Source organism: Miscanthus floridulus, chromosome 8 (assembly GCF_019320115.1).
Source record: "Miscanthus floridulus cultivar M001 chromosome 8, ASM1932011v1, whole genome shotgun sequence".
Taxonomy (NCBI): Eukaryota; Viridiplantae; Streptophyta; class Magnoliopsida; order Poales; family Poaceae; genus Miscanthus; species Miscanthus floridulus.
Window position 1 is genome coordinate 184,310,138 of NC_089587.1, and position 24,033 is coordinate 184,334,170.

A 24,033-nucleotide genomic window follows, 5' to 3' on the forward strand; every position below is an offset into this window, starting at 1 on the left:
ACAACACCAAACCCACATGAACCGTTGTTGTGTATCGCCTTGTGCAATGCGTCAGCAAACAATAACAATGAATGTAAGGACTAACGTGAAGAGAGAAGGAAACACGAAGAAACACAAATTGCATATGGAAGAAAGGTACAAAAGATATGCCTTGATTTTTTTTTTGGTAAATGTAACCACACATTATATTTTTTTCATGCCTCCAGTATTCATATTAGACATCCAGATTAAAATTTGAGACCTGGAGGCCTAAGATTGTCAACACAAGGAAGCATGCACAAATATAGAACAAAAATGACCTACAGCCTCTCCTATTCTGTATCAGGGCCTCCTCAAGGTTGGAGAAACTGGAGGAGCATAAAGATGCAGTCCAAAGGCAGCACAGGAGGGCGCAGAGCGCAGATGTGCATAGAGAAGTTCTACTTAGTTGACCTGCAGTTATAGGTGGCAAACCAAGGAACTATCAGAAAGATCCTTTTTAACATCTGGGGATGGCTGAAGACATAGCAATCTAGAAATACAGATGTTTAAAACCAATTTCAATTTTAGCATAGGCATGAAAGGAAAAAAAATACTTAAGGTAACATGTATGAACACTTTCCCTCTTTTGACTGCGCATAAATCAACAAACCTAAGTGTCTATATACTGTTCCATCCCTTTCATTGATGCCTTGGATTTCCGATGCAACGTCTAGTGCAGCAGGTATACTATTAGGTACATCACTACAGGCTTGCTAATTCTCATTGCAGCCATATGGTGTTGAAGTGAAGTGTTGATGATAAATGCGATATGGTGTCTTTGATACATCACTTTCCATGGTTCGTGTCTTTGAAAACATTCGTTCCTGCATCCCAAGGTGTGATGGGATGATGCAACTCTGAAACGATGAAGAATCGGGTGGCTGACCACAGAAGAGTACCTAACCGGCCTGTAGTGATGATAAATGCCTAAAACAAAATAGGATTTAGACAAAGATCGAAGTGAAGTAAACTGGGATTCAATAGATCATCGAACTAAACAATGGTGAGATTTCTTTTTTGCACATGAAAATAGCAAGAAATATTGTTTTGGCACATAAAGGGGGAAAAGGAGTAGAATTGATTTATAAGCAAGGCTCTGACTTAAAACCTAAAAGGGATTCATAACAGCTGGTTCTTTGGAACATTGATTAAAATACACGGGCTGCTGGCCATCAGGTTTAATCCCACATTTGTCAGATGAGTGACCTACCACTTATGTATACCATTCAATTTCATTTTCAATTTTTCTGATGAAACAATTTCAATTTCATTTTCATTGTCTGAACTGTAAATAAATCTCCATAGAGTGAAATATTCTTTATTGTTGATTGACACATTAGGAAATCAAATGCAACCTGAGGTAATGTTTACTCTTGAGCATGGTTCTCACTGTCCTGAATATATGGGAATTCCAATCATCAGTCTCAAATGGCCGAGAAATATTGACCAGAAACCCACTGAATACAAAATTAAGAAAGAACTCATCAATGCCATGGCATGAAGCAGATACCTACTCTTGAACTAAAAACCAAAGACTTTTTAGTAGAAGAAGCCCAGTGTGCAAAAGTAGATATTTTCAGAGGGCTATACAGTATATAAGAATATAGGAAGAACCAACTATTCCATAATCATGAACGGCATGAACAAAACCTGATGTATCTGAACCTAAGGCATAGAACAAATGTTTTTTTTCTTCTAAAAATCAAATAGTTTTGTATTCCAGCCTCTAGAAATCTACAGCATGTACCGATACATTTACGTACATTGGCGACACAAATGTTAAGGAACCTTTCGAGGATACTATCCCAACAGCCAACACAACAGTTGCAGGCCCATGCACATTTGAGAGGCTATATACAAATCAAACCAATTTGGGGAGCCAGATCAGGAGGAGGAGAACACAAAACGGGTACGGCTTACTACACCAAAGGAGTTGGGGGGCCCTGCACGTTGCACCCGCCAAGTGCTGTAGGCCGTGTGCTGCTCACCTGCCTGCACCAGTCACAGGCTGTGCAGAAGGAGTCTCGTGATGGTTTCAGGCCACGAGTCACCCTCCAGAGGAACTGTAGAAGAAGAATATGGTGGGAGAAATCAGAGGGGGAGGGAGAGATCGCATATACCTCATTTTTAGGACGGCCAATGTGGAGGCCACTGCCCCCTACCACGGCTGGAGCCATAGAAGAAGCAGATCGGGAGAAATAAAGAGAGGGAGAAAGGGCCCTTACCTTGGTGAAGGACGTCGGATGGTGGAGGGCACCATGGTCCGCCGGCGGGCGGCGGCTAGACCAGAAAAGCAAATGAACAGGCAGGTCATTCTTGCTTGAAGCCGTCCTGCTGTTCGTTCTATTCGTGCGTGGTGTCGGGCTCTGTTCTTCTAGGTCTGGCTTCAGTTCGTGCGTTCCTGTTTGGAGACGGGTGACCTCCGGTGAGGGCCAGCCTGCCGTGGAGCACCTCTTGTTGGTCGCGCCCTGTAGGCTCGGTCCTGGAGTCCGGCGTACAGCAGTTCGGGTTGATTTCGTTTTCTCTCTGTTCTGCTTGCTTCCTGGTCCGATTCCCTCTTTGCTCGGCGGTGTGCATCCCCTCCGCCCGAGCTCTTTTCTCTTGCGTGTGTCGCAGAGCAGCAGAAGCAGGGCGCCCTCAGCGACGAGCGCATCATCGCCGTGCACACCAGGCTCAAGCCGGAGTTCGCTCGTCACAGGTTGGCAGTGCTCAGCACCAGTGCTTCAAGCACCAATCGGTGCTCATCCAGGAACCTGTGCACGCACAGCACCAATAGCAGGAGCAGCAGCTTCTCGTGATTTTCAATCCTGGCTTTTGGAGATGTCTCGATCAAGCAATAGTGTGTGCAATATTTAATTCCTTCTCAAGCTAATTGTTGTTTAATTCCTATTGCTTGAGCTGCTCTATCGGTTAATTTTCTTTGTGACCGGTGCTGCCTGTGCTGTGACCCTGAAATTTCCAGCCTTCGCTCTCTGAATTTCCGGTTTATTATTCCCGAGCTCGCTTTTCATTCTCCGGTTTATTCGTTTGAGCTCTGATTTGGGTTCCGTCTTTTACATTGACTGTCTACCGATTCGAGGAACCTATGCCCCGTTTGTTTTCGACTTGTGTTTTCAGTAGGAACAATGTTTTTTTCCCATAGCAAATCAACCGGAGCAATATTTTAGCTTGTTTTTTCCAACGAAACGAACGGGACCTATCTAGGTACTCTCATCACCAGTTGGCTTAAGTATTTTAGATTCGGAAACTCGCTTCTTCTCAATAGGAGTTGAGTATCCTCTTTTCTATTCCTCCATTCGGTGCGAGTGTTTTGTGGTTCGTTCGTTTTGTGGTATCTCGCTGTGTTTCTAGGGAACGTCCACCGACTCATTTGGGTTGTTGACATCTCTACGATTGTTTTATGTGTTTGGTGGTGATTTTGGGACAGCGACCGAAAACATTTTGAAAGAAAATTTAGGGCTCCCATTCATTCATCTGGTCGCCATTTTTTTTCCTTCAGTTGTCTTTGTCAGAGGCCCCTCGTCGTACGACTGAATTGTGAAAACTATGCATGCCCCTCGCCGTACGGCTGAATTGTGAAAACGAATGCTCTTGGGGGTCACGCATGACGTAAAACGTAATCGCGGCTGCGCCCGGCGAAAGCATGCTGTTCAATCGTGGATCCAGAATGTTCCATCCAGTTGCGACTGGGACGAGAGGAAAGGACGAGCCACAATTTCTCTTCAGGTCGTGCGTTAGTGCGTTCGTGGCATGGATTTGCTAGCGTGCACGGTGCGTCAACGCGGCTGCCGCCTGCCGGGCAAAAGAAATTCCAGTTGCCGTCGACAAATCGTCGCCTCCCGCTCGCGTATAAAATTGGACGGGCGGGGGGTCGGCACGGAAAGCACACAGCCGTTTAGTTTTTTTTTTCTGGATCTGGAAACAACATATCCGTCTTCTTTCCTTTCCCGATCTAGCTCCGCGCTCGGACAACTTTGCAAGCCACATGGCTGTCGAGAAGGCCAAGGAGATCGTCGCCTCCTCCCCCGTCGTCGTCTTCAGGTCTTGCAAATCAAATCTTTCTTTCTAGTATTACCGCAGTTGCAAAACCAGTGCAAAGCTTCGTGTTGGGCCATCCGCTACATAGGTGATCGTGTAGTTATCCGGTAGCAGGTTTCTTTTCTCCCTTTCAAATTTGCAATCGTTCGAATTTGCAATTGACTGGGACAGAACAAATAGTTTTGCTTGTTATAGACATGATGAATTGGGGCTGGGTGGATAAGGAAAATGGTTGTCCTTTGTCCTTGTAGCTTGAACTTTGCCTCAACTTTGTGCCAAAGACTGAATATAGTAGTTTTGCAGAAATTATATTGTCGGTGTTTCGGAACCGGGGGTCCCTCAACCAACGAGTGAATTTGTGCTGCGTGCCCCTAATCCCGGATGGTGATGCAAAGAGACACAAGGTTTATACTGGTTCGGGCAATCGAGGCCCTACGTCCAGTCTGAGAGATCGATCTTGTATTCCTTGCACCGAAGTGCTCGTAGTAGGGGGTTACAAGCTAGGTGAGAGAGGGGGTTAGCCCCAGGTCTCGGCGAGGGTGGTGCGGGCTGTTTGAGACGTTGTTCTCAAACAGCGTAGAAGTGTGTAGTTCTATCGGTGTGTTCGTCTTTTCTGCCCGTTCCTCCCCCTAGAAATGGCCCCAATCCCTCCCTTTTATACTCTAAGGGAGAAACTGGGACGTACACATATTGCTACCTAACGCTTTATTAATAGAGGTGGCGTGTTCGAGCCCTGTAGCCGGCCACTGTTCGTGGCATGGTCGATGGAGTGCCCCCGTCCTTGTCATGCAGAAGTGATGCGCCTGTCGTACTTGGTTTTGGGCATAGTGAGGCTCCCGTACAGCTTGACGCAGGGCATGGCGGGCGACGTGCTGGTCATCGCGTGACGGCGTCGTGGGGGGCCGTGGCTCTGCAGATGCCGAGGCCGAGCCATCGCGGGGGGCCTGACGGGCATGGATCCTCAGGCTGCCGAGCCCCTGAGGCTAACTGCCGGGGCTCTGAAGGGAATTATTGGTCCTGGGTACTGGTTCCGAGGCCACAGTAGCCCAGACGGGGCTCCCCACGCCGCGTTGTTCTCGGAGCAGGAGCTGGCAGCACAGTGAGGCATGGGCGTCACCCACGCGCATAGTGGTTGGCACAGTGGCGGGTAACCCCTGCCCAGTACGGGCGACGTGCAGGTCATCGTGTGATGACGTCGTAGGGGGCTGCGGCTCTGCAAGTGCCGAGGCCGAGCCATCGCGGGGGGCCTGACGGACATGGATCCTCAGGCTGCCGAGCCCCCGCAGCAGACTGCCGAGGCCCTGGAGAGAATTATAGGTCCTGGTTACTGATTCCGAGGCCACAGTAGCCCAGACGTGGCTCCCCATGCTGCGTTGTTTTCGGAGCGGGAGTTGGCAGCACAGTGAGGTACGGGCGTGAAGCATGTGCATGGTGGTTAGCACAGTGGCGGGTAACCCCTGCCCAGTCCTGCCTCCTGTCCCGTCAGTCGTTCTGTTGTACTGTGCCGAGCATGCGGCTGATGTCAGGGGCAGCAGTTGGCTGAGTTAATGCGACACGACGTTTTGTCAGAGGGACGGGAGGAGGAAGAGGCAGCGGAGTGCTCCCGTGCCCGCCTCGCGCGAGACGGAGGATCGGTGGCCCAGCCGAGGCCTGCGACGAGAGAAGGGGTCGGCCGAGGCCTTCGGTGGGGGGTCGCCCGAGGCCAGCGGCGAGGGGGCCTCGGGCGAGTCGGAGAATCGATACTTCTTCTGAGGCCTTGGCGAGGGGGCCTCGGGTGAAGCGGCCTCGGCGAGGGGGCCTCGGGCGAATCGGAGATTTTTGGCTGAGACCCCGTTTGTCTTGCTAGTTTTTGTTTAGGGTCTGAGCCGTTTCTTTTTTTTGGTTTCTGCTTAGGGTACCCCTTTTCACGGTATCCGACAGTAGCCCCCGAGCCGAGGGGGGAGTGGAGGCACTCCCCCTGAGGTTCTGACGAGAATCGGCCCTTGATAGTTCCTGTCGGGATGGTGTTTTCGTACTCGAGGTTTCGGTGGGTGCGCGCGAGCGCACCCGCCGGGTGTAGCCCCCGAGGCCCTGGAGGAGTGATTTCACTTTTCCAGGGGCTTTTTTCTCTTTCGAGTGAGGAGTTTACATTGTGTTTGCCGGGCCCGTGGGTGCGAGTTCGGATCGCAGGGCCTCGACGACGCTGCGGGAAGAGCCCCTTAGCCTCCGCCTGGACCGAGAGGGCCATCAGGGGTTCACCCGGCTTTTTGTACGACCCTCGCGCTTCCTTTTCGCTCGGAAGGAGGGTTTGTATTGCCGAGCCCTCTCGTGTGCGAGCCCAAGTCGCTGGGCCTTGGCAATGTTTTGCAGGAAGAGTCCCTTAGCCTCTGCGCGGAGCAAGAGGGCCGTCAGGGATTCTCCTGACTTTTTGTTCGACCCTCGTGCTTCCTTTTCGCTCGGAAGGAGGGGTGGAAGATGCCACGCTACCCTCGGTGGGCGCGAGCGACGGCATTTCCGGTGAGCTGTTATCGGGTAAGTCCGAGTGGAGGCCCGTACCCCGTTCGCTGGGGGTCGGCTAGCGGTCCGGAGACGCGCTCCAAGAGTACCGGAGGGTTTCTCTAGTGGGTGCCGAGGCCGTTCGCTGGGCCTCGGTGGCTCGGTGCCTCCCTACGGTGGGATCCCATTCAGAGACCTCCCTGCCGGTCTCGGACACGACACAGGGCGTCCCAAGTGTTTCGCTTGCTTGGGCCTCGGCCTCGTATAGACTCGCCCGTAGTCGTCCCTGACTCTTTTGCCCTAGGGCGGCTGTCGAAACCCCTGGGGGCCCAGCCTTCGAACCCCTGGACCGTAACGGGCTTGGTTCGCTTGTCTTTATCTCGGGTGTAGGAAGAGCCCCCGAGCCTCCGCACAGAGCGAGAGGGCGGTCAGGGGTCTTCCCGGCTTATTTGTCCGTCTCCCTCACGTCCTTTTCATTCGGACGGGGGCTGTTTGCCGAGCCCACTCGTGTGCGAGCCTGAGCTGCTGGGTCTCGGCAAAGTTGCAGGAGGAGCCCCCGAGTCTCTCGCACGGAGCGAGAGAGCGGTCAGAGGTCCCCCTGGCTTTTGGTTCGCCCCTCGCGCGTGAGGGTCTGTCGGCCGAGGCCCCCTCGGGTGCGATCCTAGGTCGCGGGGTCTCGGCGTCTTTTGCGGAAGGAACTCCCTATCCTCTGCACGGAGCGAGAGGACCGTCAGGAGTTCTTCCGGCTTTTTGAACGACCCTCGCGCTTCCTTTTCGCTCGGAAGGAGGGTTTGTATTGCCGAGCCCCCTCGTGTGCGAGCCCAAGTCGCTGGGCCTCGGCAATGTTTTTGCAGGAAGAGTCCCTTAGCCTCTGCGCGGAGCAAGAGGGCCGTCAGGGATTCTCCTGACTTTTCGTTCGACCCTCGCGCTTCCTTTTCGCTCGGAAGGAGGGGTGGAAGATGCCACGCTACCCTCGGTGGGCGCGAGCGACGGCATTTCCGGTGAGCTGTTATCGGGTAAGTCCGAGTGGAGGCCCGTACCCCGTTCGCTGGGGGTCGGCTAGCGGTCCGGAGACGCGCTCCAAGAGTACCGGAGGGTTTCTCTAGTGGGTGCCGAGGCCGTTCGCTGGGCCTCGGTGGCTCGGTGCCTCCCTACGGTGGGATCCCATTCAGAGACCTCCCTGCCGGTCTCGGACACGACACAGGGCGTCCCAAGCGTTTCGCTTGCTTGGGCCTCGGCCTCGTATAGGCTCGCCCGTAGTCATCCCTGACTCTTTTGCCCTGGGGCGGCTATCGAAACCCCTGGGGGCCCAGCCTTCGAACCCCTGGACCGTAACGGGCTTGGTGCCCAGTTCCTTTGCCTGAAAGGAATCGGGTGGAGGTTACCTCTCTCCCCGCGGTTAGCAACGGCAGGCGCGCCTTTTGAGGCAGCTTTTTCGGGGAGGTGAAACGGCGCCTGCTGCTGCTGCGGTTGGGCGCGACGTGGCGTCAGTCGACGGGATGTAACTGCACGCGCAATTAATGAGGAGGGAGTGGGCGGTAAGACCGGATCTGGATAACCGCGCCGGATTTTCTGGGGGAAACTTCCCCGATTTCGTCGCCCGGCGGTTTCGACTCGTCCCTGCATAAATACGCAAACAGCCTCGCCCTCTCCCTCCTTACCTTTTCCGCGTTTGCTTTTGCTGCCTCCGTGCCGTTGCTGAGAGCATAGAGCGCCGGGGAAGAGAAGGGCGAGGGCGAGAGATCGAAAGAGAGAGGTAGAGAGATTACCGCCGTAGCAGCGTCCTCCGCCGCGCAATGGCTGGTGGTCCCGTCATCCTCCCGGCGGATCCCTGGGAGCGGTCCGACGTCACCGAGGAGAAGCTGCAGTCGCTCGTGGAGACCGGTCTTCTTCGCCCGATCACCGACCCCGACGAGCCGGAGTGGATTGCTCCGGGGGACGAGTCGGAGCCGAGGCCACGCGATGGTTACGTGGTGAGCTTCGTCGTCTTCCATGAGCGAGGCTTCGGGTCGCCGGCGGATAGCTTCATGCGGGCACTCCCGCACTACTATGGCGTGGAGCTGCACAATTTCAGCCCCAACTCCATCGCGTAGGCGGCCATCTTCGTCGCCGTCTGTGAGGGGTACCTGGGGATCGCTCCCCACTGGGAGTTGTGGCTCCATTTGTTCCGAGCGACGTTCACCTCCAAGCCGGGGGGGACGAGGGGGGCTCGGAAGGCGCAGAGGGCCGGCGGTTGCACCCTTCACGTGCGCCAAGACCGGCAGTCCCTCTACATCCCGGCCCAGCTGTCAACGTCCAACCATCGTTGGTATGACGGCTGGTTCTACCTCCGCAACGACGGCGGAGGACTTCCCCCTTATATCGGGCGGGTTGTAGAGAGTCAACCGGAAAAATGGGGATACGGCGTCGTCAAGGCCGATCAGCCTAGGCTGGAACCGCTCTTGAGGGCCTTGGGGAAGCTGCGTGACCACGGCCTTTCGGCGGCCGTGGTTGTGGCGGCTTTTCACCGCCGGAGGGTGTTGCCTCTGATGGCCCGGCGGCGGCGGCTGTTCGAGATGACCCCGGGTGATTCGATCGCCGGTGTCAAGATGTCCGCCTTCGCTCTTACCGACGACGAGACCCTGCGTCGGGTGAGAGAGGCGGTAGACGGGAAGCCGAGGCTCGATGACTTGACGCCGTTCCCGATGCGCCCGTCGCGGGGGTATGTCTCGCTGGTAAGTTGGATGTTGTCGAGGCTTTCGCGGCCTTCTTGTTTTTCGCCTTTTTGGTCTGTTGTCTTACTTCATCGTTCTCACAGGGGATAAGAGACGTGCGAGGCTCCCCGCCGCCCGTTCCCGAGGACGCCCGGCGGCGATCCGTGAACAGGGCGCGTGCCGAGGAGGAGAAGAAGAAGAAAGATGCCCAGGAGGCGAAGCGCACGAAGAAGATCCTCGCGCGCGAAAAGCTAGACGCCCGTCGCCGGCGCCAGAGGCTCGACGGTCTCCCTTTGGAGCCGTCTCCCTCGTCGTCGGTGTCGGATTCTTCGAGCGACGGCGGCGGGCGCGAGGTGGGGACGGCCTGCCTGGAACACCTCCCCGACATCAGGGAGATGGTTCCCGGGGCGTCGGCAAGGAGCCTGACGCCCCTAGGAGGAGGAGGAGGCGTCCCGGGGCCAGTGGCGGCCCGTCCCGGGGCCGAGGCCGACACACCCGAGGCGCGGGTGTCGGAGGAGCATGCCGTCGGCCCGATGGGTTCGACGATGGAGGTGGAGCGGGTGACGGTGGGGGTGACCCCATTATCTCCGCAAAGGGTCGAGGAGGTGCCGGGGTCCGACGGAGGCCAGCTGGCGCTGGTGGATACCGAGGCCGCGCTGCTGCCACCACCGCCGCCGTTGCAGAGGAGGCAGGCGGTGTCGAAGCGGTTGCACCCCCGTTCGCGGTAAGCGTCTTTTCTGGTGGAGTCCGTAGTACTTCTTGTTCGCCCCTTGGTTGCATGCTGACCTTGGGAGTGTCCTTTCTTCCAGCCAGACGCTTCTGGTGGAAGATCCTCCCTTGGCGCCCCGTAAGGCGCTCAAGGTGAACGTTAGCTCCTCCGCCCATCAGGCAGCGGAGGCGCAGGCTGGCGTGCGACGCGGCGCGGCGTCGGTCGAGGCCGTTTCGGAGGAGGCGGCTGCCTAGGAAAAGGAGGCTGGGGCGTCTGCTATTGCCGAGGCCATTGAGGGCGAGGCCGGAGCCCCCGAGACCTCCGACGTCAGGGCGGTGGATGCCGGGGCCATCGAGGTAGAGATGGTGGAGGTCAGAGCCCCCGGGTCCGTCGAGACCGAGGCGATGGAGGTGGAGATGGGGCAAATTTTGGCGCCGCCCCTGGTTCAGACGATCTCGTCTGATGATTCCTCCCGAGGGAAGGAGGCGGCGGACATCGAGGTGGCCAGTACCGCGGAGCAACCAGTCCCGGATCTCGCCGAGGGGAGTTCGGCTCTTGTCCGGCTACAGCCCGAGCCTCGCGGGTGGAACTTCCCGCGTGTTTTCTGGCGGAACCGGGCTGACCCCGAGGGGGAGCCCGTGTTCGCCCTTGAAGATACCGCAGAGGGGGGGCATTGGGGTACCCTCGAGCAGTACCGCCAACTGGCAGTGCGGTCGCTGCAGACAGCGATGACTATTATGGGTCAGGACTTGCCCGGTGTCACGCGGGTAAGTACTTTTCCCCTCTCGTGCCGCGTTGTTTTTTCTCCGAGCCCCCACGCAGTGTTTGACGTGTGTTTTTTGTTTTGCCTCCTTAGGAGCTCGAGACCCGATCCCTTGGGAAGTCGGTGTTCCTGCGAAATGAGAGGGATATCTGGGACCAGCTCCGGCGCCAAAAGGGCCTGCTTGCCGATGCCCAGGGGCTACTGTCGGCACGGAGTGCGGAAGTGGAGGACCTCCGCCTTCGTTGTGCTGATATTCAGGCGGAGTTGGCCGCGGCTAAGGAGCAGTCCGCCCCTCTGGTGGCCAAGATCAAGGAACTGGAGGAGGAGCGAGACTCCTTCAGGCTTTGGGCCCAAGAAGCGACGGCCTCTGCTAAGGTCACAGCCGGGCAGCTGGGTGCGGAGCAGAGCGAGCATCAGGCGACGAAAGTCGCCCTGGCAGAGGCTGCCAAGGCGGCCGAGGCCTCTCGGGTCGAGGTCTCAGCCTGGAAGAACAAGGCCGAGGGTAAGTTCCGCTGAACCGTGTTCCTCGCTCCATTTGCTCTTTTTGTCCTGGTTCGCGCTTGACTCCTGACCCCTTGTTGCGGCGTAGATCTGGGGAAAGAAGCCTCCCAGGCGGCTGAGGCCTCCGTCGCGGCGCAAGCGGCGCTGGATGTCGAGGTCCGGGAGCACGAGGCGCTGCGCAGCGCTGTCCGGTCCGCCTGCGAGGCTCTAGACGTCGAGGAGGTCCAATCAGCTAGCTCCCTTGGGAGCCGCCTGATTGCGTTGAGCGGCTACGTCCGCGAGAGACTCCGAGGGGCGTTGCACACGGGTGTCAAGCGTGCCCTGACCGTCGTCTCCTCGCACTACGCCATCAACCTCGAGGCCGTCAGCGACGGCTATGTGTTGCCAGAAGATGACGAGGAGGCTGATGCAGAGGTCGTGAGGCTGTTGGAGGCGGCCGAGGCGCCTGGCACTGCGTTGGCCAAGCTGTTCGAAGAAGAGGTGGTCCCTCCCGCGCCAGCCGCCGATCCTTGAGCTTTGACCTGGGCCAAAAGGGGCCATGTAACCGGATTGAGTTAGTTGCCGAATCGTGACGTTTTTTTGTGGCCGTCGAGGCCCTTAAAGTATTTGCGTATGTGTGTTTCTTAACCGTTTTCCATTCTATTTCTAAGTCTGTGCCCTCTGTCTCGATCGCGAAGAAATCCCTCGGAACCTAAGCCGTCCTTCGGCGAAGGGTGGCGAGGGAGCTGCCGTAGCCCAGAGGCGTGGGCCGTTCTCACGACTCGGCCGGCCCTTTGGCCTCCAGACAAGCTTTTGGTCTCTGGGTTTCTTGCGAAGGTCCCGTCGGAGCGCGAGAGAGTTTGGCGTGGAAATTTTCGGAAAACGGTTGAGAAATGGTGTCCGGGACTTAGGGGGGTTCCCCCTTTTTAGCCCCCGAGGGAGGCTCGACTTTGCAGAGGCAGAGCCGAGTCTCCCTTATTGCGTTATAGTGACGTCGAGCCCCTATCGATAGGCAACCTCTCTGCAAAGAACTTCCTCGGAACCTAAGCTGTCCTTTGGGCGAAACGGTGGTGAGGGAGCTGCCGTAGCCCAGAGGCATAGGCCGTTCTCACGGCTCGGCCGGCCTTTTCGCCTTTGAGACGATCTTTCGGTCCTTAGGTTCTATACAATCGATTTGTCTATAAGGGGGTTCCTCGAAAGATTATAACAACTAAAGAACGCTTCTTTATTGTATTTTGAGAAACAATGTAAACAACGTTTGGAAATTTAAGGGTAGAAACGACGTAGCTGTTCTATGTTCCAAGCGTTGGTGAAGATTTCGCCCTTCTCGTTGACTAACTTGTAGGTCCCGGGCTTCAGCACTTGAGCGACGATATACGGCCCTTCCCAGGGTGGGGTCAGCTTGTGGCGGCCCTTGTTGCTCTGCCTCAGTCTCAGCACCAGGTCGCCCACTTTCAGGTCCCGGCTTTGGACGCGCCGGGCTTGGTAGCGTCGTAGGGCTTGTTGGTACCTGGCTGAGTGTAGCAGCGCGACGTCTCGGGCTTCCTCCAGTTGGTCGAGGGCGTCTTCGCGGGTAGTGCGGTTGCTTTGTTCGTTGTACGCCTGTAGCCTCGGGGAGCCGTATTCTAAGTCAGTGGGGAGGATGGCCTCGGCTCCATAGACCAGGAAGAACGGTGTGAATCCCGTGGCTCGGCTTGGGGTATTTCTTAGGCTCCAGATGACTGGCGGGAGTTCGGCAAGCCATTTCTTGCCAAACTTCTTCAACTGGTTGAATATTCTTGGCTTAAGGCCTTGTAGGATCATGCCGTTGGCACGTTCTACTTGGCCATTCGTCCTTGGGTGCCCTACGGCCGACCAGGCCACCCGGATGTGGTGGTCGTCGCAGAACGTTAGGAACTTGCGACCGGTGAATTGTGTCCCATTGTCAGTGATGATGGTGTTAGGAACCCCGAACCTGTGGATGATATCCGTAAAGAACAGCACCGCTTGCTCGGATTTGATCTGAGCGATCGGACGAGCCTCGATCCATTTGGAGAATTTGTCGATAGCTACCAGCAGATGGGTATAGCCCCCGGGTGCCTTCTGCAGAGGCCCAACCATGTCCAGTCCCCACATAGCGAATGGCCATGTGATGGGGATGGTTTGGAGGGCTTGGGCCGGGAGGTGCGTCTGTCGAGCATAGTACTGGCATCCCTCGCAGGTGCGTACTAGCTTTGTGGCGTCGGCCACCGCTGTTGGCCAATAGAAACCTTGGCGGAAGGCGTTACCCACGAGCGTCCGAGGCGCCGCGTGGTGCCCGCAGACTCCCGCGTGTAAGTCCCGAAGTAAGGATTGGCCAGCCTCGGTGGTGATGCATCGTTGGAGAATACCAGATGGGCTGCGCCTATATAACTCGCCGTCGCAGAGGACGTAAGTCTTGGCGCGTCGCGCAAGCCGTCGGGCTTCGGTTCTGTCAGCAGGAAGCTCTCCTCGGACGAGGCGATCAAGGAGAGGGACTCGCCAGTCCGTTCCTTGGTCGGCCTTGGGAGGCTCTGCGTCAATCGCCATGGCCTCGGGCTCGGCTGACGGGGTCTCGGCGGCAGAGGGGGCCTCGGGCCCTGCGGTGGGCTCGGCCGATGGGTCCTCTTCCGTCGCCGAGGCGTAGTCGACGGATGGCTTGTGGATGTCTCTGGCGAAGACGTTCGGAGGGGCCGGGGTTCGTGCCGACGCCATCTTTGCCAGTTCGTCCGCGGCCTCGTTGAACTTTCGTGCGACGTGGTTGAGTTCGAGACCGTCGAACTTGTTCTCCAGACGACGTACCATCGCGCAGTATGCCTGCATTTTGGGGTCATGGCAGCTTGACTCTTTCATCACCTGATCGACGACGAGTTGCGAATCACCACGTACGTCGAGACGTCGTACTCCAAGTTCGATGGCGATTTGCAGGCCGTTGACGAGGGCCTCGTATTCGGCGACGTTGTTGGAGGCGGCGAAGTGAAGCCGGATCATGTAGCGCATGTGTATTCCGAGAGGCGAGACTAGGAGCAGGCCCGCGCCGGCCCCAGTCTTCATCAGAGACCCGTCGAAGTACATGGTCCAGCATTCTGATGGGATTTGAACGGGTGGCAGCTGTGTGTCGGTCCACTCGGCTACAAAGTCGGCCAGGACCTGCGATTTGATCGCTTTCCGAGGCGCGAAAGACAAGGTCTCCCCCATGAGTTCGACAGCCCATTTGGCTATTCTACCCGAGGCCTCCCGGTTTTGGATTATCTCTCCCAGGGGAAAAGACGACACCACAGTTACCGGGTGGGACTCGAAGTAGTGACGCAGCTTGCGTCGGGCCAAGACTATGGCGTAAACCAACTTTTGGATGTGGGGGTAACGTGTCTTAGTCTCGGAGAGCACTTCGCTGATGAAGTAGACAGGTCGCTGGACGGGCAGAGCGTGTCCCTTCTCCTGCCTCTCGACGACTACGGCCGCGCTGACCACTTGGGTCGTCGCGGCGACGTAGAGTAAGAGGTGTTCGCCCTCGGTGGGCGGAACCAGGACGGGGGGGTTGGCAAGCAGCGCTTTGAGCCTAGCGAGGGCTTCTTCGGCCTCGGCGGTCCAAGAAAAGCGCTCGGACTTTCTCAAGAGGCGGTACAGGGGCAGGCCTTTTTCGCCGAGGCGCGAGATGAAACGGCTCAGGGCCGCAAGGCATCCCATGACCCTCTGCACGCCTTTGAGGTCTCGGATCGGGCCCATGTTGGTCACGGCTGAGACCTTCTCCGGGTTGGCCTCGATCCCACGTTCCGAGACTATGAATCCCAAGAGCATGCCTCGGGGAACCCCGAAGACACACTTCTCGGGGTTGAGCTTGATGCCCTTCTTTCTAAGACACGTGAAGGCAACCTCCAGGTCGCCGACGAGATCGCCGGCCTTACTGGACTTGACCACGATGTCATCCACGTAGGCCTCAATGGTTCGTCCGATATGTTCGCCAAAGACTTGGATCATGCACCGTTGGTAAGTAGCCCCTGCGTTTCTGAGGCCGAACGGCATGGTTATGTAGCAGTACATGCCGAATGGGGTGATGAAAGAAGTCGCGAGCTGGTCGGACTCTTTCATCTTGATTTGGTGGTAACCGGAATACGCATCAAGGAAGGAGAGGGTTTCGCATCCTGCCGTGGAGTCGACGATTTGGTCAATTCGGGGTAGTGGGAACGGGACTTTCGGGCATGCTTTATTTAGACCAGTGTAGTCCACGCACATCCTCCACTTGCCACTTTTCTTCCTGACTAGTACAGGGTTAGCCAACCACTCTGGATGGGATACTTCCTTGATGAACCCGGCTGCCACGAGCTTCTGTACTTCTTCGCCGATGGCCCTGCGCTTCTCCTCGTCAAACCGGCGCAGGCGCTGCTTTGCCGGCCTGGAGCCTGGCCGGATATCTAAGGCGTGCTCGGCGACCTCCCTTGGTATGCCTGGCATGTCCGAGGGACTCCATGCGAACATGTCGACGTTCGCACGGAGAAAGTCGACGAGCACGGCCTCCTATTTGCTGTCGAGGGTGGCGCCGATCTTCAGTCCCCGGCCGTCGGGGACGGTGGGATCGACTGGGACGAACTTGACGGCCTCCGCGGGTTCGAAGGTCCCGGTGCACCGCTTGGCGTCGGGAACCTTGCTACCAAGCTGGTCGAGATCGGCGATGAGGGTCTCGGCCTCCACGATGGCCTCGGCGTACTCGATGCACTCGACGTCGCAGTCGTATGCATGTTCGTACGTGGACTCGACGGTGATGACGCCGTTGGGGCCTGGCATCTTGAGCTTGAGGTAGGTGTAGTTGGGGATCGCCATGAACTTGGCGTAGCACGGGCGCCCCAAGATGGCGTGGTAAGCCCCCTTGAATTCAACTACCTCGAAGGTGAGGACCTCCTTACGGTAGTTGGATTGAGTGCCAAAGCAGACGGGCAAGTCAATGCGTCCGAGGGGTCGTGTGCGCTTCCCTGGCACGACGCCGTGGAAGGGCGCGGAACCACCTCGAAGCCGTGATTGGTCGAGCTCCAGGAGCTCCAGAGTGTTGGCGTAGAGGATGTTGAGGCCGCTGCCTCCGTCCATGAGTACTTTGGTGAGCCGGGTGTTGCCGACGATCGGGTCGACGACAAGCGGGTACTGCCCGGGGTTTGGAACGTAATCGGGGTGGTCATCCCGGTCAAAGGTGATTGCTTCCCGAGACCAATCGAGGTACCGGGGGGTGGCTACCCTGACCGAGAAGACCTCCCGGCGTTCCCTCTTTCGCTGGCGCGCCGTGAGGCATGCCGAGGGTCCGCCAAAGATCATGAAGGCGTTGCGTACCTCGGGAAACCCATCATCTTTATCACCGTTCCTTTCGCCGGCGCCCCTTTTCCTGGCCTCATCGTCGTCGGGGAGCCCAAGCCTGGCGTAGTAATGCCGGAGCATGGTGCACTCCTCGAGGGCGTGCTTCACCGGGCCTTGATGGTAAGGACAGGGCTTTTTTAGCATGTCGTCAAATAGCCCGGGGCCACGGGGGCCTCGGGGATTCCTGCGATCTATTGTGGCGACGTGAACGGCCTCGAGGACCTCCTGCTTCCCCGGGCGACCCTTCTTCTTTCTCTTAGGGACGCGGGTGGGCGAGGCCTCGGGGGCCTCGTCCTTCTGCTTCCCCTTAGCGTTGTTGTTGTTGGGGAAGATGGCCCCCACCGCCTCTTCGCCCGAGGCGAAGTTGGTGGTGATGTCGAGGAGCGCGGCGGCAGAGCGCGGGATGTTGCGTCCTAGCTCTCGGACCAAGTCCCGACAAGTGGTGCCGGAGAGGAAAGCCTGAACGATCTCCGAGTCACCGACGCTGGGTAGCTCGGTGCACTGTTTGGAGAAGCGCCGGATGAAGTCTCGGAGAGACTCGTCCGGCTTCTGGCGGCAGCTCTTAAGATCCCAGGAATTCCCAGGGCGCACGTAAGTGCCCTGGAAGTTCCCGACGAAGATCCTAACCAAGTCGCGCCAGTCGTGGATTTGCGAGGGGGGGAGATGCTCAAGCCAGGCTCGCGCCGAGTCCGTCAAGAGCAAAGGGAGATTGCGGATGATGAGCAGATCATCGTCCGCGCCACCCAGTTGGCAGGCCAGGCGATAATCGGCGAGCCAAAGTTCCGGGTTGGTCTCGCCGCTGTACTTTGCGAGGTTGGCCGGCTGTCGGAACCGGGCGGGGAAAGGAGCAACGCGGATGGCCCTGCTGAAGACACGAGGTCCTGGCGGCTCAGGGGAAGGACTGCGGTCCTCTCCACTGTCGTAGCGGCCACCTCGGTGTGGGTGGTAGCCTCGGGCGGCTCCGTCGTCGTGGCGCCGTCGCCTGCCAACTACTTCGTGGTTGCCCTGTGCCTCGCGTTGGTCCCTAAGTCGGTCGTGCACCGAGGGGGCCCTGTCGACCGTCGGTGCGCGAGCGGCCTCGGGACGGACCGAGGCATCCTGACCGCCTCGAGGTCGCTCTGTGGGTTGCTCCGAAGTGCCTCCGCGCCGGCGGGAGGCGGAACTCTCGGCCTGCTACACTGCTGCGGTCTCGAGGAGGTCGCGGAGCTCTCCGCGGACCCGTCGCCCTTCGGTGGTGGAGGGCTCGGGCATTGCTCGGACCAGCATCGCAGCAGCTGCGACATTCTGGCTAGCGCGGTTAAAGATCGGGGGTGGCTCTCCCCCCTCGTTGTCGTTGATGCGGTGATGGACGTCGTGGGCCCTCCCTCGGGCTCCTCCGCCCTCGCCGCGCCCTCGCTGCTCCTGCTCGAGAGTATCCCGGAGCTATTGCAGAAGGAGTCGGTCCTGTTCGACCTTGGCCTGAAGCTCGCGGAGCTGCTCCAGGTCTAGGCGACGATGCCCCCCGCGAACGGGATTCTCGTTCCGTGCTGCCGGGGCTACGAGACGCGGAGGTGTGGCATCACCCGCCCCCGCCCGGGGCGGTGAATGGTTGCTTGTCCTTTCTTCCTCTTCGCCCGCCGTTGGCATCCCGAGCCCGACGTGGAAGCACTCACGGGATGGATCATAAGTCCCTTCGTCGTCGGAGTCGGAATAGCCGAGGCAGTAGTCGCTTGCGGCCAAGAACTGGCGCAAAGCCCCAGGGTTGTGGAGTTCGGAGAAATCCACCCCGGGCCACGCCTCGTCCTCGTCCGAGGGGTCGGAGTGGGTGCTCAGGTCGAGAGCGAAGCGCTGGCGGCGTTCCGAGGGGTGCTCGTGAGCGGCAGCGTAAGCGTAGGCATAAGAGGTGGCGGCATTTCTCAACCCAAAGGGGTATGGGGACGGGGCCGTCTCCAGATTCTGCCCCGCCGGGGTCGGCTCTTCAGGGAGTGGCGGAGCGGGGTTAGACGACTGGGCATCGCCGTAAGCCCCCGGCGATTTTCCTTTGTCCAGGCTCAGGTCAGACGGGTCCCCAGCCAGGGACCCCGTACCAACAGCTGGTCGTAGGATATCGGCGGGGAGTGGCGTGCCGCCCCGGGCTCGCGTAGCGTCGGGGTGGCCTTGCTCGCGCCGTGCCTGGCGAGCGTGGCGAGAGCGGCCGCCCGGGCGCCGCCTGCGCCTGGGCTGCCGGGGCGCGACTTCGTCGTCGGACGGTGGGGTTCGAGGAGTGAGGAGCACCATGTCGTACTCATGCCCTAGAGACATGAACTCTAGGCTGCCGAACCAAACTATGGTGCCGAGACGCAATGGTCGAATGTGGTCTGCCATCCGGAACTTGCTAGGATGACGAAGCTGACACGCAGAGGCCCCTACCTGGCGCGCCAACTGTCGGTGTTTCGGAACCGGGGGTCCCTCAACCAACGAGTGAATTTGTGCTGCGTGCCCCTAATCCCGGATGGTGATGCAAAGAGACACAAGGTTTATACTGGTTCGGGCAATCGAGGCCCTACGTCCAGTCTGAGAGATCGATCTTGTATTCCTTGCACCGAAGTGCTCGTAGTAGGGGGTTACAAGCTAGGTGAGAGAGGGGGTTAGCCCCAGGTCTCGGCGAGGGTGGTGCGGGCTGTTTGAGACGTTGTTCTCAAACAGCATAGAAGTGTGTAGTTCTATCGGTGTGTTCGTCTTTTCTGCCCGTTCCTCCCCCTAGAAATGGCCCCAATCCCTCCCTTTTATACTCTAAGGGAGAAACTGGGACGTACACATATTGCTACCTAACGCTTTATTAATAGAGGTGGCGTGTTCGAGCCCTGTAGCCGGCCACTGTTCGTGGCATGGTCGATGGAGTGCCCCCGTCCTTGTCATGCAGAAGTGATGCGCCTGTCGTACTTGGTTTTGGGCATAGTGAGGCTCCCGTACAGCTTGACGCAGGGCATGGCGGGCGACGTGCTGGTCATCGCGTGACGGCGTCGTGGGGGGCCGTGGCTCTGCAGATGCCGAGGCCGAGCCATCGCGGGGGGCCTGACGGGCATGGATCCTCAGGCTGCCGAGCCCCTGAGGCTAACTGCCGGGGCTCTGAAGGGAATTATTGGTCCTGGGTACTGGTTCCGAGGCCACAGTAGCCCAGACGGGGCTCCCCACGCCGCGTTGTTCTCGGAGCAGGAGCTGGCAGCACAGTGAGGCATGGGCGTCACCCACGCGCATAGTGGTTGGCACAGTGGCGGGTAACCCCTGCCCAGTACGGGCGACGTGCAGGTCATCGTGTGATGACGTCGTAGGGGGCTGCGGCTCTGCAAGTGCCGAGGCCGAGCCATCGCGGGGGGCCTGACGGACATGGATCCTCAGGCTGCCGAGCCCCCGCAGCAGACTACCGAGGCCCTGGAGAGAATTATAGGTCCTGGTTACTGATTCCGAGGCCACAGTAGCCCAGACGTGGCTCCCCATGCTGCGTTGTTTTCGGAGCGGGAGTTGGCAGCACAGTGAGGTACGGGCGTGAAGCATGTGCATGGTGGTTAGCACAGTGGCGGGTAACCCCTGCCCAGTCCTGCCTCCTGTCCCGTCAGTCGTTCTGCTGTACTGTGCCGAGCATGCGGCTGATGTCAGGGGCAGCAGTTGGCTGAGTTAATGCGACACGACGTTTTGTCAGAGGGACGGGAGGAGGAAGAGGCAGCGGAGTGCTCCCGTGCCCGCCTCGCGCGAGACGGAGGATCGGTGGCCCAGCCGAGGCCTGCGACGAGAGAAGGGGTCGGCCGAGGCCTTCGGTGGGGGGTCGCCCGAGGCCAGCGGCGAGGGGGCCTCGGGCGAGTCGGAGAATCGATACTTCTTCTGAGGCCTTGGCGAGGGGGCCTCGGGTGAAGCGGCCTCGGCGAGGGGGCCTCGGGCGAATCGGAGATTTTTGGCTGAGACCCCGTTTGTCTTGCTAGTTTTTGTTTAGGGTCTGAGCCGTTTCTTTTTTTTGGTTTCTGCTTAGGGTACCCCTTTTCACGGTATCCGACATATATATTTTGACTTTTTTGGCGCATCAATTTTGTGACGTATTTAGGTATAACGTATGTCTATATATATATAGAAAAAATTATATACCAAAAACGTCAAAGCGACTATAATTTGGAGCAGACGGAGTAGTATAGATTGAAGTCCCTACTATTCCTTATAGACTATTAATTTTTTTTGGATTTAGTAAAGTAGCACTTATTATCTTTCACTTTTTTTTTTGTTCAGGACTCATTCTTACCCTCTTCCTTTACTATTAATATACATGCTTCCGCCCTCATAAAACGAAAATAAATAAATGTTTCCTCAGTTGGTTTGTTCTTTGTTTTTATGAGGTAATTCTTTACTTGTTTGTGACGATAACAAATGATTTATTAATGTAAGATCACTTTACACATTCGTTATGATGAAGTGCCATAACAAAGAAAAGGAATGAATATTGCTGTGCCATAGAACAAACTCTTTGTATTATTTGAAGTGTTAGAGTTGCTCTATGAGTTATTTGTATAAAATTTTCCTTACGTTTTAATCTTATAGACACTTATAGTAATTCAAATAATAATTACTTTGTATATAAATTCCTTATGTTTTAATCTTATGACCACAGCAAAACTTACTGTCCTTTCTGCACCCGAGTGAAGCAATTGTTAGCACAGTTGGGCGCAAATTACAAGGCCATTGAGTTGGATGTGGAAAGTGAGTATTTTTCTTAATTTTAGCACACTTCTTTATTTTTGGTTCACTTCTATACTTCACAAATAGTCTGATTCCCAAATCTCAATTGTCATAAAATAAACCAACAAATGAAGGGTAAGGTTTACGATACCAAATGATGATGGCTGTAGAAGCGACTGGTAGACTCATCAGCTCATGTATCAACTGAAAGATATTGCAAAAGTTAGTTCTGATCAAACTGCAATGCTGAAAGTGTCCATGAACTAATGAACATACTACCATTCAATCAAATTGGAGATTAGTTTAGTACTTCTGCAACTGCAAACCATGTTTGAGTAATCTCTTTAATATTGTTAACACGTTGCGAAATGATTGCTCCAAGATTGATTAGACCGTCTTAACACAACTACACCAATGAATATTTGTGTGAATCTATAAATGTGACCGAACACAGTGAACATTACATGAACCATTTTAACATGTCTCGAGCACTCATCAAGAGATAACAAACTTATGCATTCTATGAGAACTGTTTGCTGAATTTTATCGTTTTAATCACTGTGCGAAGGTGATGGCGCTGAGCTGCAATCAGCTCTCGCTGAATGGACTGGTCAGAAAACTGTTCCCAATGTCTTTGTGAAAGGGGAGCGCATTGGTGGCTGTGACGGTGAGTTTACCTTCTGTAGTTCTGTCGATGTCATTCTCGCAAGAAACCAAAGTTGCGTTCACTTGGTTTCTCATTTGCATCTGAATTGGTTTTTTAACGATGTATTTACCGCGTGCTGAGCAGCAACCATGGCAATGCATGACGGTGGGAAGCTGGTGCCTCTGCTGACCGAGGCTGGAGCAATGGTCACTGCAAAGGCCACTGCAACTGCCGCTCCGTCTTTGTAGACATGTTTTACAGCGTCACCCCGCTCGCTGGGTGGCTATATGCAAGTGTTGTACGGAGTACTAAACTCAATACGTAGTAATAAATAAAGATGAATAGACTTAAACGTTTCTTCATGTCGACTGTATTTTAATCTTTTTTTTTTCTGTCGAGCCTCTCTGCAACTCTGTATACACTACCTCATCATCCTCTGGACTGCGAGCTCAATGTGTATGCCTCTTAATTTTCGTGTCAGTAAAGTGTACCGTGTGATTTGTGCCACCTAAACTTGTCATCTGAAATGGTGACTGTATGAGACGTTGTAGACCTGCTGTGCAAAAAAAGTCGATACCAATTCATGTCTCACTCGACTAAGCTGAAAGTTGACACCATCAGGTTTAATTAAACTCGTGAGAATGTCCTGAGGACCAATAATGCTTTGACGAGGACGTCTATTTGGGCGTGTCGGTCTAGACGCCCCCGCTCTTCGGTCTGTGTATCGATTGGGCCCAACACGTAACGTCCATTCTTCCGCTTCCGAATATTTTCCCCACTTGTGACCGCTACCACTTTCTGGTCTGTTTCGTCTGGGCTGGTTTGGCTTTATAAGCTATGATTGAAAGTATTGTTGGCTGATTTAGTGTGAGAGAAAAATATTATTCGTTGGCTGATAAGCCATGACTTATAAGCCAAATACGATGAAGCGAACAGGCTGTTCATTGTGTCGTCCGCACGCAGTGCCGCGTCGACCGCGCATCCGCCCGCAATAGTCGCGATGCGCCGTCCGCCCGCCTGCTCTGTCTCGCTGCCGCGCCCCATAGTGCGCCGCACCCGCCCCAATCTTGCGTTGTGCCACGTCCTATCCCGTGCCGCGTGGGGCGTCCACCTCGCTGGGCGTGGCCATGGCGTGCAAAGCGCCACCACCGCCCCGACGCCACCAGGAGGTCGCCAGCCATTGCTATCAACACCCCCTTAAATCCGAGTTTGTTGGCTACCGTAGTCCCCCACTAGGTGAGTCATCGTCGCCGGTGATGTCGTGTTTTGAGTGTTTCAGGTGTTTTGGACTTATGTTTCAAGTGTTTCATTTGAATGTTGCAAAAATAAAACTAGGATGTTTCATATGTTGCAATGACAATATACGTATGTTTCTACCCTATGTTCAAAGTGTTTCAGTTGTTTCAGACGCATGAAGTGTTTTTATCTGGATGTTGCATATATTGCTATGACTGCACACCCATATTTCAAGTGTTTGTTTTCATGGGTTTCGGATGGTTTAGACTTATATTGCAAAAGTGGATCTGAATGTTGTATATGTTGATATGGCTATACACGCATGTTTTAAATGTTTTTTATCTGTTTCAGTTGTATGTTGTAAATGTTTCGTCTTTATGTTTCAAAAGTAGATCGGATGTTGCACATGTTGCAATTCGCACAGATGGTGCTGCTGTCGGGGCGCCGTCGTGGTTCACGTGCGGACGCGGGCAGGCCTGGTGCTGCTGCTGTGGTGTGGTGCTGACGTGGTTCACATGCGGACATGGGGGCATGGTTCTAGATGCTGGCGTGCGATGCGAGCGAGCGTCGGGTACAGGCGCAGAGCTCCGTCCGAAAGGACGCTGTCTCTAGAGCGGGATTTGGCTCGAGGCAAAGGGAGTTGCGTGCGTCCGACCCTGGTGCGGGAGCTGTGTCCGGACGCCAAAGTCGTCCCGTATATATTTTGTGTAAACCAAAGTTCGGCTGAAAGCCTGAAACCGCAATGGTCGACACGTAGTACTCGTGAGCTTGACACCTGAGTTGACCCATCCGCATCCGCAGCATCATCTCCGCTTCTGGCCCATTGCCGATTTGGCTGCCGGGCTTTTGCATCTCCTCCACACCGCAACAAACTTTATGAATCGTCAAGATTGAACGCACAAAAGAGTGGAGTGGAGGGCCCCCCGCGCCATGAGCCGCCACCATCGCGGGCCAC

The 24,033-nt window shown here is 56.2% G+C and overlaps 2 protein-coding genes and 1 long non-coding RNA gene across 3 annotated transcripts; 1 reads left to right on the forward strand and 2 right to left on the reverse strand.

The window, feature by feature from the left end:
- Positions 1 to 412: 412 nt before the first annotated feature.
- Positions 413 to 2,909, reverse strand: LOC136474251 (uncharacterized). The gene is made up of 3 exons (XR_010762885.1): positions 2,247 to 2,909; positions 1,377 to 2,084; positions 413 to 432 (listed from the first exon to the last, which is right to left on the reverse strand). It is a non-coding gene; the product is annotated as an uncharacterized lncRNA (long non-coding RNA).
- Positions 2,910 to 3,747: 838 nt separating this feature from the next.
- LOC136474253 (glutaredoxin-C4, chloroplastic-like) lies at positions 3,748 to 22,390 on the forward strand. The gene is made up of 4 exons (XM_066471842.1): positions 3,748 to 4,062; positions 21,129 to 21,217; positions 21,765 to 21,863; positions 21,987 to 22,390. Exons 1-4 carry the CDS (start codon positions 4,007 to 4,009, stop codon positions 22,088 to 22,090), a joined length of 348 nt encoding a protein of 115 aa, XP_066327939.1. The 5' UTR covers positions 3,748 to 4,006; the 3' UTR covers positions 22,091 to 22,390.
- On the reverse strand, positions 12,878 to 14,364 carry LOC136474252 (uncharacterized; the record flags this gene model as incomplete). The annotated part of the gene is made up of 1 exon (XM_066471841.1): positions 12,878 to 14,364. A coding segment is annotated over exon 1 (1,374 nt), but the record flags the coding sequence as incomplete, so codon positions are not given.
- Positions 22,391 to 24,033: the final 1,643 nt, after the last annotated feature.

Coding starts and splice junctions, on each gene's coding strand:
- LOC136474253 (XM_066471842.1), top strand. CDS start 4,007: ATGGCTGTCGAGAAGGCCAAGGAGATCGTCGCCTCCTCCCCCGTCGTC. Junction 4,063..21,128: donor TCCCCCGTCGTCGTCTTCAG/GTCTTGCAAATC, acceptor TTATGACCACAG/CAAAACTTACTGTCCTTTCT. Junction 21,864..21,986: donor GCGCATTGGTGGCTGTGACG/GTGAGTTTACCT, acceptor CGTGCTGAGCAG/CAACCATGGCAATGCATGAC.